This window comes from Scomber japonicus, chromosome 4 (genome assembly GCF_027409825.1).
Source record: "Scomber japonicus isolate fScoJap1 chromosome 4, fScoJap1.pri, whole genome shotgun sequence".
Lineage (NCBI taxonomy): Eukaryota > Metazoa > Chordata > Actinopteri > Scombriformes > Scombridae > Scomber > Scomber japonicus.
This window is the reverse complement of record NC_070581.1, coordinates 20,137,545-20,157,325: the sequence shown is the minus strand read 5'-3', so window position 1 is coordinate 20,157,325 and position 19,781 is coordinate 20,137,545. Positions and strand designations below refer to the sequence as shown.

General features: G+C 37.3%; 1 protein-coding gene across 1 annotated transcript in view; it reads right to left on the bottom strand.

Annotated features, from left to right (window-relative positions):
* The window catches only part of LOC128357605 (deoxynucleoside triphosphate triphosphohydrolase SAMHD1-like), a 37,092-nt gene that overhangs the window by 16,346 nt on the left and 965 nt on the right, over window positions 1-19,781 (bottom strand). Inside the window, exon 2 of the mRNA XM_053317969.1 lies at window positions 1,770-1,830. Within this exon, the coding sequence (XP_053173944.1) occupies window positions 1,770-1,830 (61 nt within the window). The remainder of the gene's footprint in view (window positions 1-1,769; window positions 1,831-19,781) is intronic.

Below are 19,781 nucleotides of genomic sequence, written 5' to 3'. Positions count from 1 at the left end.
GTGTGGCAGCTACGCCCATGATGTAAATACAAATGACTGAAACGTTTTGACGGCCTGAACTGACGGAAGATCAGGGGCGAATTTAGACCCTTTTTAGGACTGCTCAAACACCACTACATTTGATCTCACCACCCTTAAAAATGAATAAATAATTATATATTTTATATATATATTTTCATACAACTTTAATTATTTTTCAAGCCTGGCCGTCTGTATGGGACAGGTTCAAATGGTTTTATGGCTTTTCTCTCAGGGTTCATTAACTATCTTAGGGTCCTCTCTGTAGAAATCTGTGATTGTTTATTCTGAACCATTATTATTATTATTATTATTATTATACATCATACTAGACCACTCAACTATATATTAATATTTATTGTTGTAATTTACGTTATCCACTGAAATGAGTAGCAGGGGGTTTGAACACTTGCAGGGCATTGTATGTCAAATTCTCATTAGGAGCTGAGCCCCCCTAAAGGTCTGATCCTAGAATTGCCCCTGCGGAAGATCATAACAAGGAGCTGTCACCCAATACAATAATGCATGCATGCACCATAATACATTCATTTGTTTATTGAAGAAAGAGAGTTTGATTTTCTGTCAGTTATATATTTCCACTTGCCATAAACGTATTGCAGCAACGTCAATACAACAAAGTTTCCCCCGGTTCCTTCAGTGTTTTTGTCTCTTCTATCCCGTGCTTATTAAAATAGGCTATATCATATAGCCTGAGATAAGTTGCAAGTTTTATATTAGAGTGGGCTTGTTGTATTTTAACATTGTGCGGCAAATTTCTGATCACTCTGTATGTATGTATGTATCACTCTGTGCTACATACTCAGGATCATTATGGTACTCTTACTCCTGATGAGTTTTTAGACACTTTTAATAATTGTACTTGCATTTGGTGGCTCCTTTCAGGTGTAAACGTCCTAAGCCAGTAACAGAGCCATGGCTTAATGACACCACTCGCACTTTAAGACGTGTATGTAGACGTGCTGAGAGGAAGTGGAAGAAAGATCATCTACATGTTTCTTTGGACATTTTAATTAACAGTCTATTGCAGTATCAGAAAGCTGTTAAAGTTGCCAAGAGGCAGTTTTTATCCAATCTTGTGTCAGTTAATAGTCATAAACCTCAGTTCCTGTTCAATACTTTAAATACTCTTTTAAACCCCTGTGACCACAATGGTGTTGTTCCTTCACTTAAACTGTGTGAAGATTTTCTTAGGTTTTCTATTGGCAAGATCTCCGATATTAGGTCCTCTCTTTTGCTGTGTGCATTGGATCCTGCCGTCTCTCCCGTTTGCCCTGCTGTTTTTGACACATTTGAGCAAATGTCTCTTTCAGCTTTAACTGATATTGTCCAGCACCTTAGACCTTCTCACTGTCCTCTTGACAGCATCCCACCCTGTCTTTTTAAGGGTGTTTTCCATATTATTGGGCCCTGTGTTATGGATCTGATAAATTAATCTTTGACGTCTGGATGTGTCCCAGCTGCCTTTAAACATGCTGTGGTCCAGCCCCTCATCAAAAAACATAATCTTGACCCCACAGTCTTATCCAACTTTGGGCCTATCTCCAAGCTTCCTTTTCTTTCTAAGGTCTTGGAGAAGGTGGTTAATGAACAGCTGCAGTCTTTTATTGGCCTAAATGGCATTTCCGAGAAGTTCCAGTCTGTTTTTAAGTCACGCCATAGCACTGAAACTGCACTTTTAAGGATTTTAAATGACCTTCTTTTATCTGTTGACTCTGGGAACTCTGCTGTTCTGGTCCTTCTGGATCTGACAGCTGCCTTTGACACAGTGGATCACAACATCCTCCTGTCTCGCTTAAACACCTGTGTGGGCATTAAGGGTACTGCTCTTAAGTGGTTTCAGTCATATCTCTCTGACAGAAGCTTCTCTGTCCAGCTGGGCCAGTATACTTCGGCCACTTCCCCCCTGAGCTGTGGGGTGCCTCAGGGTTCAATTTTGGGGCCCCTCCTCTTTTCGATATATATGTTGCCATTGGGATCCATATTTAGAAAGCATAATGTCTCATTTCATTGCTTTGCAGATGACGTACAAATCTATATGCCCTTAAAAACAAATGAGCAAGCCTCTGTCCAGGTCTTATTAGACTGCCGCAATGACATTCAATCTTGGATGGAAGTGAACTTTCTCTCCATGAACAAAAATAAAACAGAGATTATTTTATTCGGGCAATAAAATCTCATAGATGGCTATGACAGTGCCATTGGCACCCTGAAGCCTCACTGTCACCCATCTGCAAGGAACCTTGGTGTTATTTTGGACAGTGACTTTAGGTTCGAGAAGCAGATAAGTTCTATCGTAAAAACAAGCTTCTTCCAGCTAAGATTATTAGCAAAAGTAAAGGCTTATCTCCCCAGAAATGATATCGAGAAAGTCATTCACACCTTTATTACTTCACGGTTAGACTACTGCAATTCTTTGTTTGTTGGTCTCGACAAGTCAGCACTGCGCAGTTTACAGGTGGTTCAAAACGCAGCCGCCCAACTGCTGATTGTAAAGAAACGGCATGATCATATCAGTCCTGTCCTTGCATCTTTGCACTGGCTGCCTGTTAATTTTAGGATCCAGTTCAAGGTTTTATTAATTGTTTTTAAGTGTTTAAATGGTCTGGCACCATCTTATTTATCAGAGCTTGTACAGCCTCATAGTATTTCCAGAGCACTTAGGTCAACAAACCAGCTGCTCCTGGCAGTACCTCGGTCCAGACTCTCTACCCGTGGGTAGCCTTCTCAGTGGCGGCCCCAAAGCTGTGGAACAGCCTACCTTTCCAGGTTAGAGCTGCACAGTCTGTTGAGCACTTTAAAACACTACTAAAAACTTTCTTTTTTCCTTGGTGTTCAGTCCCAGCGAGGCGAGAATCCTTGGCTTCCTACTTTTTATTCATTTTTTTACTTTTTTATTTGTTTTTATTCTAATTTTAGTTTTCAAATTGAGCTCTTACTATTCCTTTATTGTTTTTATTTATTATTATATTGTGTGCTGCACTTTGGTTCAACTGAGATTGTTTTTAAATGTGCTTTATAAATAAAACTTGACTTGACTTGATCAGCAGGTACCCATTCATGAGAAGAGCGCGCCTCTTCTTCATAAAGTGCCGTGCAATGCATCTTCGGCGACACCAGTGCATCAAGATGTTGTTTTCCATACGCAGCTGCGCCCTCGTTTTCAAAATGTATCATTTGCATGAACTGGCTAATGCAAACGATGTAATAGAGTAAGACAAGAGCCAAGGTCACCTCGCGAAGCTGTCCATTGTGCAACTCGAGAGTGGCGCATAATATAACAATCTTATTGTATCTTGAACGATACCTCACATATTCTGTTTCCAGAATATACCCTCAGGAAGGAGATAATAGAGCCTGCAGGTACAAAACTAACCATTACAGGTTCTCCTTCCTTCCAACATCAATTGCTCTTCTTAATAAACAACCTGCCAAATTCCAATCCTAATTCAAATTATCTATTTATTAAATTGGAACTCTTGCACTTAACCCTTAAAAAAACCTCCCTGCCCTGTGGTTAATTGCATTATTGTACTTTTTCTCTTACTTAAGCCACTGGTTCTTAAGGGTGAGCTACCTTGTGCACAGTAGTCTCAACTTTTTAAATTCTTGTATAAATCGGTTCCAGCACAAGTCACTTTTATCTAAACAATATTTCTTATGAGGTTTGGTGCAATATCTGATTGAAAATCCAGAAACCACACAGTAATGTGTAGACTGTCCATGTTCCTGTATGTCACCTATGTTGTATGTAAATTTAATGTGATTGTAGCCATCTATGCCATATCTATGACCGGAAGATAAACACCACAGTGACCTATGACCTATGATCTATAAGGAGTAGCCAGCTCAACTATTAGTATTGTACCAAAGTCAGTACGCTACATTGGAACAATGTATTGCCTTCTGTGCTCTAAACAACTGAACTACCGGTATAGGTTTGAAAACGCCCTAAAATACCAGTCTGTGAAACTGGAAATTTAACCAAAGCCCTCAGCAGTAGGCCGAAGATTGCTCCTCAAAAAGTAGAATATTTGTCAATTTTATGAGCCAGTTTATAAATGAGTCAGTCAGGCTTTTATTAGTCATTTCCTGTCCATAAGAGACTCAGGAGTCGCAGAGACCAGGTACGTTTGTAACACTTTTAGCAATTTTCCCAATAAATCAGAAACCGTTTACATTGGAACAGCCAGTTTGCTATATTAAAAACTTGAATGTGTCAACTACAGAAACAATGTATGAAAGTGCTTTTAAGAAATATATTCAGGTTGCAAAATGCATCTTAAGACAGTGACTCCAATGTTACAACCGCCCCAGTGTACAGGGACAGTTGTAACACATGCCAGGGACAGTTATAACATGTCTACAAGGCTACATAATTAATAAATAAATAATTAATCAACAATATCCAAAAGGGTAAATATTGAACAAATAATTATGTAATTTAATACTTAATTATCAACATAAATAAATAATAAGTAAATAGATAAATAGATCATATACATATAATTGTGGGTCTTTGTTATTAGTTTTATATGTTTTCTTATTTAATAAGGACCCACAATGAAATAAAAAACAAATAAAGTTGAAATTCAAGAGTAGTCCAGACCTGCTGTAGAACAAGTTTGACTCTCTCTACAGTGGAAAAAACACTTTTGTGACAGAAGCATTACTATAATGCCTTTAACTGAATGAGTTTAGTTTAGCACACACTACTAAATTTGTCCTGTTTCCCAGTGACATTCTTCTTCCTACTTGCAGATACCATTATTGTTAATAATATTTACATGTTTGTATATAAAACTGTACAAATTGAGCAGAACAGGTAGCCAAATGTGAACTCATGAACAGATGGCATTCACTCGGACAAAACAAGCAGTTTATGAAAAGTTTATGGAAGAGATTTGGTGAATCATGGAGAACATTAAAATGTGCTTTTAGGATTCTGCAGTCTGTAACCTGTAACATGCGGTGTCTGGCTACTTAAAAAACTGCAATGAATATGGAATAAATAAACTAAGGACTGTGGTTTTCATTCTGTGCTTTAGTTGCCAGCAAGAGAAATCTGTTGTATATGTTTTATAGATATATTTGATATTGACAATTTGAGTTGGCAGTGTATTTTGCAGATCAATATATAAAGTTATAATGTTAACACTGCCTTAATTACCCATTTTAATTAAGATTCCTAAAACATTTAATCTCAAACTTTTTCACGTAAAGGACCCCTAAACTGACATAGACTTTGGTCCTGCATTATGATAAGAGTTTTGCTTTCAGATGTTTTATAACAGAAAGTGTATGAAACTCATGACTAAAGTAGCCATGCATTCTGTCATTGAGTTATGTAAGGATGGGAGACGAGAGATGAGATAATACGCAGCCGCGCCTCGTTTTCAAAATGTATCATTTGCATGAACTGGCTAATGCAAACGATGTAATAGAGTAAGACAAGAGCCACGGTCACCTCGCGAAGCTGTCCATTGTGCAACTCGAGAGTGGCGCGTAATATAACAATCTTATTGTATCTTGAACGATACCTCACATATTCTGTTTCCAGAATATACCCTCAGGAAGGAGATAATAGAGCCTGCAGGTACAAAACTAACCATTACAGGTTCTCCTTCCTTCCAACATCAATTGCTCTTCTTAATAAACAACCTGCCAAATTCCAATCCTAATTCAAATTATCTGTTTATTTAATTGGAACTCTTACACTTAACCCTTAAAAAAACCTCCCTGCCCTGTGGTTAATTGCATTATTGTACTTTTTCTATTACTTAAGCCCCTGGTTCTTAAGGGTGAGCTACCTTGTGCACAGTAGTCTCAACTTTTTAAATTCTTGTATAAATCGGTTCCAGCACAAGTCACTTTTATCTAAACAATATTTCTTATGAGGTTTGGTGCAATATCTGATTGAAAATCCAGAAACCACACAGTAATGTGTAGACTGTCCATGTTCCTGTATGTCACCTATGTTGTATGTAAATTTAATGTGATTGTAGCCATCTATGCCATATCTATGACCGGAAGATAAACACCACAGTGACCTATGACCTATGATCTATAAGGAGTAGCCAGCTCAACTATTAGTATTGTACCAAAGTCAGTACGCTACATTGGAACAATGTATTGCCTTCTGTGCTCTAAACAACTGAACTACCGGTATAGGTTTGAAAACGCCCTAAAATACCAGTCTGTGAAACTGGAAATTTAACCAAAGCTCTCAGCAGTAGGCCGAAGATTGCTCCTCAAAAAGTAGAATATTTGTCAATTTTATGAGCCAGTTTATAAATGAGTCAGTCAGGCTTTTATTAGTCATTTCCTGTCCATAAGAGACTCAGGAGTCGCAGAGACCAGGTACGTTTGTAACACTTTTAGCAATTTTCCCAATAAATCAGAAACCGTTTACATTGGAACAGCCAGTTTGCTATATTAAAAACTTGAATGTGTCAACTACAGAAACAATGTATGAAAGTGCTTTTAAGAAATATATTCAGGTTGCAAAATGCATCTTAAGACAGTGACTCCAATGTTACAACCGCCCCAGTGTACAGGGACAGTTGTAACACATGCCAGGGACAGTTATAACATGTCTACAAGGCTACATAATTAATAAATAAATAATTAATCAACAATATCCAAAACAAAACAGTACCAGTAAAACCAGTTCTGCTGAGGGATCAGCAAACCAGTTCATCTTCTTTTCATACTGCAATCATCTTCATTTTCATTTTGTCCAGCTTCCCACTTCTCGAAACAACAACTCTAAACATGCAACTCTACACACCTTCACACTCCCTTTCTGCTTATTTTCCATCCTCTACAACTCCCCTATGTTTTAGATATTCTATTTTTATGGTATTGAAATGTAGTGTGATGAATAGTTAGATACAGTTACCTTCTTCCGTAATGGTCCTTCCATTGATGCTCTCTTTTTGGGGCTTTTTAAGCTGAGGATGAGCAGAGGTCAAATCTGCATTTATCTGATGTTTTCAGTTCTTGTTGACCTGACAAGTGGTTGATTATTAAAGTTAGTCACTCAAATAACGATGTATCATACTGTCTACTACAGCTTTAAGGGCACAAAAGACACTTGGCATTTGAACAATACCCACCTTTTCTTTTTTTTACCTATTAATTTGGTCATTACCCTCATAGCAAGTCTTTTGTGATTGATTGAAAAAGATAAAACTTTTAGAAAACCAATTAACAAACCTGAAAACATTTCAGAATGTCACATGAAAAAAACATTATTTGAAAGTGCAGAAAGTTCAGAAAAGGTAGTACCTAATATAAGACACAACACAAACAAACACAACATTTCAGGACACAAAACAAACTTGTTTTGAAATTAAACACTTAATATTTTTATCATTTCTGATCTGCAACCATGTCCCCTAATAATTATGTTCATGTACTTCAAATTTACATTGCCTAAATTGTTTAGGAAAGAATGCCTAAATGCTGCCTAAATAAAATTCAGTGGCAATCTTTTGTTCCAATACAGAAAGTGTGACATTCTTTTACTCAGTGAAAAGTAATATAAAGAAGGTTGAGATGGATATTTTTGTGTACAAAGCACATTCTCTCCATACCTCACTTTATTCACAGAACCACTGACCTGTCCTGTATGTCACAGTTATATTATTGATATCACAACTTCATATTTTACTCTATTCATAAAACTATCATGAGACTTTGGACTTTTGATTGCTGTTGCAATGTGTAAGGAGTGTAAAACAGCACTAAAATACAGCAGTAGCACAACTAATGTCAACACTCAGTGAGATGACATGGGAAAAAAGGTGACACACAGTGACATGGTTCTGAGCTGATACATGTCAAAAGTAACAAAAATACTTGTTCCCTGGTCTTTTGTAAAATATATATATCTATGTGAAGATAAGCAATGCCACATTTATAGGATTGACTTGAGATGATTTGTAATGTAAAATGAATGTCTACTTTAAACAAGGAACTGTATCAGATTGCATCATATCCCATCGAATCATACAAAATCAATTTGTATTGAATTGAATCGAATCATACGGAATCGAATCGCACCAAATCATTCCATATTAAAATGTATTGTCCCTGAATTGTATCGTACCCCATGTATCTATCTGTATTGGATCATCTTATATTGGAGAGATGCACACCCCTGATTATTATTATTATTATCATTATTATTACAGAACGGAGACTAAACTTGATATTTAAAATTGACACATTATAGATCTTCATAATAGCTGTTACAAGAAAATAAATGTATAAAATCCTGAAACCAACAACCGCTATAAACCAAATTAAAACCTTACCTGAGATTCTGTAGCTCTGTCCTTCTTTCAGTTTGTTGATTGATATTTTTAAAGTATCTTAAAACTTCTGCTTATATTATTTTTTATTTTACTCCTTAAACTTCTGGCTGCATTTTTTAGTAAGACATCAGAGCTCACCTGAGAGTCTGTAGCTCACCTGTCCGTGCGTCTATGCCACTTTGGCTGCTGCTCAACAGGTTGTTGTTTGTTTACCTTTTAAATGATATCTTTGTCTCATCGCTAGGGAATGGGGAGGGACTGTATAAGTATTTAAATGGATTACTTTCATATTCACATTCAGGAGTTTAGACACTTAGTTTTTTGGGTTGTTTTTAGAAAGGAACTATAATCTTCATTTACTTTGAGAGATCTTACATTGATGAAGTTGTTCAATAGAATTATGTCCTATTGCAGCAACAATGACAAATGAGGTAAACTACACATATATGAAACGTTCTAAGTGGCAAAACTAAATATATAAACAAAGAAATAATTGTGTAATTAACCCACAATGAAATAAAAAACAAATAAAGTTGAAATTCAAGAGTAGTCCAAACCTGCTGTAGAACAAGTTTGCCTCTCAAGGAAACAAAGTTGCATGATATGCTTATTTTTTATCGATCAATCAAACTTTATAACACCTTTTATACAAGTTAATGTAGTTCAAAGTACTTCCCGGGTGATTGACAAGCTAATAATAAGACAGAACAAGTGTAGGCCAAGAACAACATAAAGAAAACTCATCTTTTCACTATTTTAATAACGTAGAATTAGCACTTCTTAACAGTTATTTAAATGAACAGTCTGTGTAGAGACAGAAACATAAAGGCGACAAAATACTAATATTAAGTTCAGTAAGTTAACAATGTCCTGAACATTAGTGACAGTGATGGACCCACCTTAAGGTTCCCGGTGTCTGTCATCAACCGAGCATCAGCAATGCCGGGTGTCTCTCTCTCTCTCTGTGTGTGTGTGTGTGTGCGTGTGTGTGTGTGTGCTTGTGTGCTTGTGCGTGCACGCGCGCGATATGCGAGAAGCTGTCGGTAACAGAAAAACATGGACTGGAATTTCATTGATTTGGATTTTCTCTCAATAGACAAGCGGAACGGATTCAATGATGAAGCAATAATGAAGCACTGACACAGCGCTCTGAAAACAGCGCTTAGTGGATAGACTGATGTATTGATTTTTGACACGGTAAAGTGTGTGTGTGTGTGTGTGTGTGTGTGTGTGTGTGTGTGTGTGTGTGTGGCAGCTACGCCCATGATGTAAATACAAATGACTGAAACGTTTTGACGGCCTGAACTGACGGAAGATCAGGGGCGAATTTAGACCCTTTTTAGGACTGCTCAAACACCACTACATTTGATCTCACCACCCTTAAAAATGAATAAATAATTATATATTTTATATATATATTTTCATACAACTTTAATTATTTTTCAAGCCTGGCCGTCTGTATGGGACAGGTTCAAATGGTTTTATGGCTTTTCTCTCAGGGTTCATTAACTATCTTAGGGTCCTCTCTGTAGAAATCTGTGATTGTTTATTCTGAACCATTATTATTATTATTATTATTATTATACATCATACTAGACCACTCAACTATATATTAATATTTATTGTTGTAATTTACGTTATCCACTGAAATGAGTAGCAGGGGGTTTGAACACTTGCAGGGCATTGTATGTCAAATTCTCATTAGGAGCTGAGCCCCCCTAAAGGTCTGATCCTAGAATTGCCCCTGCGGAAGATCATAACAAGGAGCTGTCACCCAATACAATAATGCATGCATGCACCATAATACATTCATTTGTTTATTGAAGAAAGAGAGTTTGATTTTCTGTCAGTTATATATTTCCACTTGCCATAAACGTATTGCAGCAACATCAATACAACAAAGTTTCCCCCGGTTCCTTCAGTGTTTTTGTCTCTTCTATCCCGTGCTTATTAAAATAGGCTATATCATATAGCCTGAGATAAGTTGCAAGTTTTATATTAGAGTGGGCTTGTTGTATTTTAACATTGTGCGGCAAATTTCTGATCACTCTGTATGTATGTATGTATCACTCTGTGCTACATACTCAGGATCATTATGGTACTCTTACTCCTGATGAGTTTTTAGACACTTTTAATAATTGTACTTGCATTTGGTGGCTCCTTTCAGGTGTAAACGTCCTAAGCCAGTAACAGAGCCATGGCTTAATGACACCACTCGCACTTTAAGACGTGTATGTAGACGTGCTGAGAGGAAGTGGAAGAAAGATCATCTACATGTTTCTTTGGACATTTTAATTAACAGTCTATTGCAGTATCAGAAAGCTGTTAAAGTTGCCAAGAGGCAGTTTTTATCCAATCTTGTGTCAGTTAATAGTCATAAACCTCAGTTCCTGTTCAATACTTTAAATACTCTTTTAAACCCCTGTGACCACAATGGTGTTGTTCCTTCACTTAAACTGTGTGAAGATTTTCTTAGGTTTTCTATTGGCAAGATCTCCGATATTAGGTCCTCTCTTTTGCTGTGTGCATTGGATCCTGCCGTCTCTCCCGTTTGCCCTGCTGTTTTTGACACATTTGAGCAAATGTCTCTTTCAGCTTTAACTGATATTGTCCAGCACCTTAGACCTTCTCACTGTCCTCTTGACAGCATCCCACCCTGTCTTTTTAAGGGTGTTTTCCATATTATTGGGCCCTGTGTTATGGATCTGATAAATTAATCTTTGACGTCTGGATGTGTCCCAGCTGCCTTTAAACATGCTGTGGTCCAGCCCCTCATCAAAAAACATAATCTTGACCCCACAGTCTTATCCAACTTTGGGCCTATCTCCAAGCTTCCTTTTCTTTCTAAGGTCTTGGAGAAGGTGGTTAATGAACAGCTGCAGTCTTTTATTGGCCTAAATGGCATTTCCGAGAAGTTCCAGTCTGTTTTTAAGTCACGCCATAGCACTGAAACTGCACTTTTAAGGATTTTAAATGACCTTCTTTTATCTGTTGACTCTGGGAACTCTGCTGTTCTGGTCCTTCTGGATCTGACAGCTGCCTTTGACACAGTGGATCACAACATCCTCCTGTCTCGCTTAAACACCTGTGTGGGCATTAAGGGTACTGCTCTTAAGTGGTTTCAGTCATATCTCTCTGACAGAAGCTTCTCTGTCCAGCTGGGCCAGTATACTTCGGCCACTTCCCCCCTGAGCTGTGGGGTGCCTCAGGGTTCAATTTTGGGGCCCCTCCTCTTTTCGATATATATGTTGCCATTGGGATCCATATTTAGAAAGCATAATGTCTCATTTCATTGCTTTGCAGATGACGTACAAATCTATATGCCCTTAAAAACAAATGAGCAAGCCTCTGTCCAGGTCTTATTAGACTGCCGCAATGACATTCAATCTTGGATGGAAGTGAACTTTCTCTCCATGAACAAAAATAAAACAGAGATTATTTTATTCGGGCAATAAAATCTCATAGATGGCTATGACAGTGCCATTGGCACCCTGAAGCCTCACTGTCACCCATCTGCAAGGAACCTTGGTGTTATTTTGGACAGTGACTTTAGGTTCGAGAAGCAGATAAGTTCTATCGTAAAAACAAGCTTCTTCCAGCTAAGATTATTAGCAAAAGTAAAGGCTTATCTCCCCAGAAATGATATCGAGAAAGTCATTCACACCTTTATTACTTCACGGTTAGACTACTGCAATTCTTTGTTTGTTGGTCTCGACAAGTCAGCACTGCGCAGTTTACAGGTGGTTCAAAACGCAGCCGCCCAACTGCTGATTGTAAAGAAACGGCATGATCATATCAGTCCTGTCCTTGCATCTTTGCACTGGCTGCCTGTTAATTTTAGGATCCAGTTCAAGGTTTTATTAATTGTTTTTAAGTGTTTAAATGGTCTGGCACCATCTTATTTATCAGAGCTTGTACAGCCTCATAGTATTTCCAGAGCACTTAGGTCAACAAACCAGCTGCTCCTGGCAGTACCTCGGTCCAGACTCTCTACCCGTGGGTAGCCTTCTCAGTGGCGGCCCCAAAGCTGTGGAACAGCCTACCTTTCCAGGTTAGAGCTGCACAGTCTGTTGAGCACTTTAAAACACTACTAAAAACTTTCTTTTTTCCTTGGTGTTCAGTCCCAGCGAGGCGAGAATCCTTGGCTTCCTACTTTTTATTCATTTTTTTACTTTTTTATTTGTTTTTATTCTAATTTTAGTTTTCAAATTGAGCTCTTACTATTCCTTTATTGTTTTTATTTATTATTATATTGTGTGCTGCACTTTGGTTCAACTGAGATTGTTTTTAAATGTGCTTTATAAATAAAACTTGACTTGACTTGATCAGCAGGTACCCATTCATGAGAAGAGCGCGCCTCTTCTTCATAAAGTGCCGTGCAATGCATCTTCGGCGACACCAGTGCATCAAGATGTTGTTTTCCATACGCAGCTGCGCCCTCGTTTTCAAAATGTATCATTTGCATGAACTGGCTAATGCAAACGATGTAATAGAGTAAGACAAGAGCCAAGGTCACCTCGCGAAGCTGTCCATTGTGCAACTCGAGAGTGGCGCATAATATAACAATCTTATTGTATCTTGAACGATACCTCACATATTCTGTTTCCAGAATATACCCTCAGGAAGGAGATAATAGAGCCTGCAGGTACAAAACTAACCATTACAGGTTCTCCTTCCTTCCAACATCAATTGCTCTTCTTAATAAACAACCTGCCAAATTCCAATCCTAATTCAAATTATCTATTTATTAAATTGGAACTCTTGCACTTAACCCTTAAAAAAACCTCCCTGCCCTGTGGTTAATTGCATTATTGTACTTTTTCTCTTACTTAAGCCACTGGTTCTTAAGGGTGAGCTACCTTGTGCACAGTAGTCTCAACTTTTTAAATTCTTGTATAAATCGGTTCCAGCACAAGTCACTTTTATCTAAACAATATTTCTTATGAGGTTTGGTGCAATATCTGATTGAAAATCCAGAAACCACACAGTAATGTGTAGACTGTCCATGTTCCTGTATGTCACCTATGTTGTATGTAAATTTAATGTGATTGTAGCCATCTATGCCATATCTATGACCGGAAGATAAACACCACAGTGACCTATGACCTATGATCTATAAGGAGTAGCCAGCTCAACTATTAGTATTGTACCAAAGTCAGTACGCTACATTGGAACAATGTATTGCCTTCTGTGCTCTAAACAACTGAACTACCGGTATAGGTTTGAAAACGCCCTAAAATACCAGTCTGTGAAACTGGAAATTTAACCAAAGCCCTCAGCAGTAGGCCGAAGATTGCTCCTCAAAAAGTAGAATATTTGTCAATTTTATGAGCCAGTTTATAAATGAGTCAGTCAGGCTTTTATTAGTCATTTCCTGTCCATAAGAGACTCAGGAGTCGCAGAGACCAGGTACGTTTGTAACACTTTTAGCAATTTTCCCAATAAATCAGAAACCGTTTACATTGGAACAGCCAGTTTGCTATATTAAAAACTTGAATGTGTCAACTACAGAAACAATGTATGAAAGTGCTTTTAAGAAATATATTCAGGTTGCAAAATGCATCTTAAGACAGTGACTCCAATGTTACAACCGCCCCAGTGTACAGGGACAGTTGTAACACATGCCAGGGACAGTTATAACATGTCTACAAGGCTACATAATTAATAAATAAATAATTAATCAACAATATCCAAAAGGGTAAATATTGAACAAATAATTATGTAATTTAATACTTAATTATCAACATAAATAAATAATAAGTAAATAGATAAATAGATCATATACATATAATTGTGGGTCTTTGTTATTAGTTTTATATGTTTTCTTATTTAATAAGGACCCACAATGAAATAAAAAACAAATAAAGTTGAAATTCAAGAGTAGTCCAGACCTGCTGTAGAACAAGTTTGACTCTCTCTACAGTGGAAAAAACACTTTTGTGACAGAAGCATTACTATAATGCCTTTAACTGAATGAGTTTAGTTTAGCACACACTACTAAATTTGTCCTGTTTCCCAGTGACATTCTTCTTCCTACTTGCAGATACCATTATTGTTAATAATATTTACATGTTTGTATATAAAACTGTACAAATTGAGCAGAACAGGTAGCCAAATGTGAACTCATGAACAGATGGCATTCACTCGGACAAAACAAGCAGTTTATGAAAAGTTTATGGAAGAGATTTGGTGAATCATGGAGAACATTAAAATGTGCTTTTAGGATTCTGCAGTCTGTAACCTGTAACATGCGGTGTCTGGCTACTTAAAAAACTGCAATGAATATGGAATAAATAAACTAAGGACTGTGGTTTTCATTCTGTGCTTTAGTTGCCAGCAAGAGAAATCTGTTGTATATGTTTTATAGATATATTTGATATTGACAATTTGAGTTGGCAGTGTATTTTGCAGATCAATATATAAAGTTATAATGTTAACACTGCCTTAATTACCCATTTTAATTAAGATTCCTAAAACATTTAATCTCAAACTTTTTCACGTAAAGGACCCCTAAACTGACATAGACTTTGGTCCTGCATTATGATAAGAGTTTTGCTTTCAGATGTTTTATAACAGAAAGTGTATGAAACTCATGACTAAAGTAGCCATGCATTCTGTCATTGAGTTATGTAAGGATGGGAGACGAGAGATGAGATAATACGCAGCCGCGCCTCGTTTTCAAAATGTATCATTTGCATGAACTGGCTAATGCAAACGATGTAATAGAGTAAGACAAGAGCCACGGTCACCTCGCGAAGCTGTCCATTGTGCAACTCGAGAGTGGCGCGTAATATAACAATCTTATTGTATCTTGAACGATACCTCACATATTCTGTTTCCAGAATATACCCTCAGGAAGGAGATAATAGAGCCTGCAGGTACAAAACTAACCATTACAGGTTCTCCTTCCTTCCAACATCAATTGCTCTTCTTAATAAACAACCTGCCAAATTCCAATCCTAATTCAAATTATCTGTTTATTTAATTGGAACTCTTACACTTAACCCTTAAAAAAACCTCCCTGCCCTGTGGTTAATTGCATTATTGTACTTTTTCTATTACTTAAGCCCCTGGTTCTTAAGGGTGAGCTACCTTGTGCACAGTAGTCTCAACTTTTTAAATTCTTGTATAAATCGGTTCCAGCACAAGTCACTTTTATCTAAACAATATTTCTTATGAGGTTTGGTGCAATATCTGATTGAAAATCCAGAAACCACACAGTAATGTGTAGACTGTCCATGTTCCTGTATGTCACCTATGTTGTATGTAAATTTAATGTGATTGTAGCCATCTATGCCATATCTATGACCGGAAGATAAACACCACAGTGACCTATGACCTATGATCTATAAGGAGTAGCCAGCTCAACTATTAGTATTGTACCAAAGTCAGTACGCTACATTGGAACAATGTATTGCCTTCTGTGCTCTAAACAACTGAACTACCGGTATAGGTTTGAAAACGCCCTAAAATACCAGTCTGTGAAACTGGAAATTTAACCAAAGCTCTCAGCAGTAGGCCGAAGATTGCTCCTCAAAAAGTAGAATATTTGTCAATTTTATGAGCCAGTTTATAAATGAGTCAGTCAGGCTTTTATTAGTCATTTCCTGTCCATAAGAGACTCAGGAGTCGCAGAGACCAGGTACGTTTGTAACACTTTTAGCAATTTTCCCAATAAATCAGAAACCGTTTACATTGGAACAGCCAGTTTGCTATATTAAAAACTTGAATGTGTCAACTACAGAAACAATGTATGAAAGTGCTTTTAAGAAATATATTCAGGTTGCAAAATGCATCTTAAGACAGTGACTCCAATGTTACAACCGCCCCAGTGTACAGGGACAGTTGTAACACATGCCAGGGACAGTTATAACATGTCTACAAGGCTACATAATTAATAAATAAATAATTAATCAACAATATCCAAAAGGGTAAATATTGAACAAATAATTATGTAATTTAATACTTAATTATCAACATAAATAAATAATAAGTAAATAGATAAATAGATCATATACATATAATTGTGGGTCTTTGTTATTAGTTTTATATGTTTTCTTATTTAATAAGGACCCACAATGAAATAAAAAACAAATAAAGTTGAAATTCAAGAGTAGTCCAGACCTGCTGTAGAACAAGTTTGACTCTCTCTACAGTGGAAAAAACACTTTTGTGACAGAAGCATTACTATAATGCCTTTAACTGAATGAGTTTAGTTTAGCACACACTACTAAATTTGTCCTGTTTCCCAGTGACATTCTTCTTCCTACTTGCAGATACCATTATTGTTAATAATATTTACATGTTTGTATATAAAACTGTACAAATTGAGCAGAACAGGTAGCCAAATGTGAACTCATGAACAGATGGCATTCACTCGGACAAAACAAGCAGTTTATGAAAAGTTTATGGAAGAGATTTGGTGAATCATGGAGAACATTAAAATGTGCTTTTAGGATTCTGCAGTCTGTAACCTGTAACATGCGGTGTCTGGCTACTTAAAAAACTGCAATGAATATGGAATAAATAAACTAAGGACTGTGGTTTTCATTCTGTGCTTTAGTTGCCAGCAAGAGAAATCTGTTGTATATGTTTTATAGATATATTTGATATTGACAATTTGAGTTGGCAGTGTATTTTGCAGATCAATATATAAAGTTATAATGTTAACACTGCCTTAATTACCCATTTTAATTAAGATTCCTAAAACATTTAATCTCAAACTTTTTCACGTAAAGGACCCCTAAACTGACATAGACTTTGGTCCTGCATTATGATAAGAGTTTTGCTTTCAGATGTTTTATAACAGAAAGTGTATGAAACTCATGACTAAAGTAGCCATGCATTCTGTCATTGAGTTATGTAAGGATGGGAGACGAGAGATGAGATAATACGCAGCCGCGCCTCGTTTTCAAAATGTATCATTTGCATGAACTGGCTAATGCAAACGATGTAATAGAGTAAGACAAGAGCCACGGTCACCTCGCGAAGCTGTCCATTGTGCAACTCGAGAGTGGCGTGTAATATAACAATCTTATTGTATCTTGAACGATACCTCACATATTCTGTTTCCAGAATATACCCTCAGGAAGGAGATAATAGAGCCTGCAGGTACAAAACTAACCATTACAGGTTCTCCTTCCTTCCAACATCAATTGCTCTTCTTAATAAACAACCTGCCAAATTCCAATCCTAATTCAAATTATCTATTTATTTAATTGGAACTCTTACACTTAACCCTTAAAAAAACCTCCCTGCCCTGTGGTTAATTGTATTATTGTACTTTTTCTATTACTTAAGCCCCTGGTTCTTAAGGGTGAGCTACCTTGTGCACAGTAGTCTCAACTTTTTAAATTCTTGTATAAATCGGTTCCAGCACAAATCACTTTTATCTAAAACAATATTTCTTATGAGGTTTGGTGCAATATCTGATTGAAAATCCAGAAACCACACAGTAATGTGTAGACTGTCCATGTTCCTGTATGTCACCTATGTTGTATGTAAATTTAATGTGATTGTAGCCATCTATGCCATATCTATGACCGGAAGATAAACACCACAGTGACCTATGACCTATGATCTATAAGGAGTAGCCAGCTCAACTATTAGTATTGTACCAAAGTCAGTACGCTACATTGGAACAATGTATTGCCTTCTGTGCCCTAAACAACTGAACTATAGGTTTGAAAACGCCCTAAAATACCAGTCTGTGAAACTGGAAATTTAACCAAAGCTCTCAGCAGTAGGCCGAAGATTGCTCCTCAAAAAGTAGAATATTTGTCAATTTTATGAGCCAGTTTATAATCATTTCCTGTCCATAAGAGACTCAGAAGTAGGGGAGGAAAAGACCCGATCACCCATGGTGCGGAGCTTAGTTCTGGGGGCTTGGAGGGTGTTTATGTTTTCAAAGCGAAGTGTGCGTGAGTAGTTCTTTAAGGTATAGGGGGCATGTCCGTGAATGCAATGGTGGGTGAGGAGGGAGACCTTGTACTCAATTCTGAGTGGGACAGGGAGCCAGTGAAGGGATTTTAGGATGGGGATGATATGATCATGTGCGCACCCTCATCAGGATCCTAGCAGCGCTCTTCTGGATGTACTGCAGTCTCTGGATGCTCTTGCGAGAGATCCAGCCTAAGCTAGTAATAAGCTAGTAATAATAAGTAATAAGACACAGTGAAGCATCACATTTCACCATTCCCATTTGGCTAGCTGTAGTGATGTTATTTAGTTAGCTGATGTTATGCTAGCTAAGGTTAGCTTTTGTGCATCAAAAAGTGAGAAGACTGCATGACACAGGGACAGTTGTAAAAAGGTGTTACAACTGTCCCTGTGTCACCAGTCATGTTTCTCCCTCATGCTATAGAGCTTGGCTGCTGACTAGACACATGTTAACCATTTGCATTTTTAGCTTACAAAACAGTGAATTCAGTAATAATGTTTGAATTCTTAGATATTTGATCTCATGACAGTATCCAAAAAATACATCTGATAGATGGAGCAATTTGAGATGTTACAACCATCCAGTGTTACAACTGTACCTGGTCTCCCCTAGTTGATTACTACCAGTGATTACTTGCTTTACTCTTCTTTATGCCCATGGTGTCTAGGGAAGCAAACGTCAAACCAAGAGCATGTCAGCCTAAAACAGACCAGTCCTCTCTACAGTAACAACCAAACAACTTATCACCCTCCTCATCTTTTCATTATTTTAATAACGTAGCATTAGCACTTAACAGTTATCTAAATGAACAGTCTGTGTAGAGACAGAAACATAAAGGCGACAAAATACTAATATTTAGTTCCATTAACTTAACAATGTCCTAAACATGTTGTTGTGACAGTGATGGACCTACTTTAAGCTTCCGGGTGTGCATCAACCGAGCATTTGCAGTGTGTGCGTGTGTGTGCCAGGTGTGCACGTTATGCGATAAGCTGTCGGTAACAGTGAAAACATGGACAGGAGTTTTATTGGATTTTCTCTCAATAGACAAGCAGAACGGATTCAATAATGAAGCACTGACACAGCTCTGAAAACAGCGCTGAGTGGATAGACTGTTGTACTGATTTTATAGACATGGTAAAAATGTGTGTGTGTGGGGGGGGATCCATACTAATTATTTTTAAAAGTGGGTGGGACTTGTCCCGCATAATGGCAGCTACGCCCATGTTTCCAGTAATACAGGCCTCACCTTACTTTGTAATGAAGTCTGTTTACGTTGAACTACTGATGGGTCCAACCAGTCAACCAAGATTTATGAAAGAGATTTAAAGGGCGACAGAAGAGAAGAAGTAAAACTGAAACTTAATTCTGTAATTATGTATTGTGTTTTTGAACCATTCACTCATCAGTAAAAAAACTGCACTCTGCACTTGATTCTCTGATGACAAGATTTATTTATTTTGTGGTGTAATAAATTACACAAA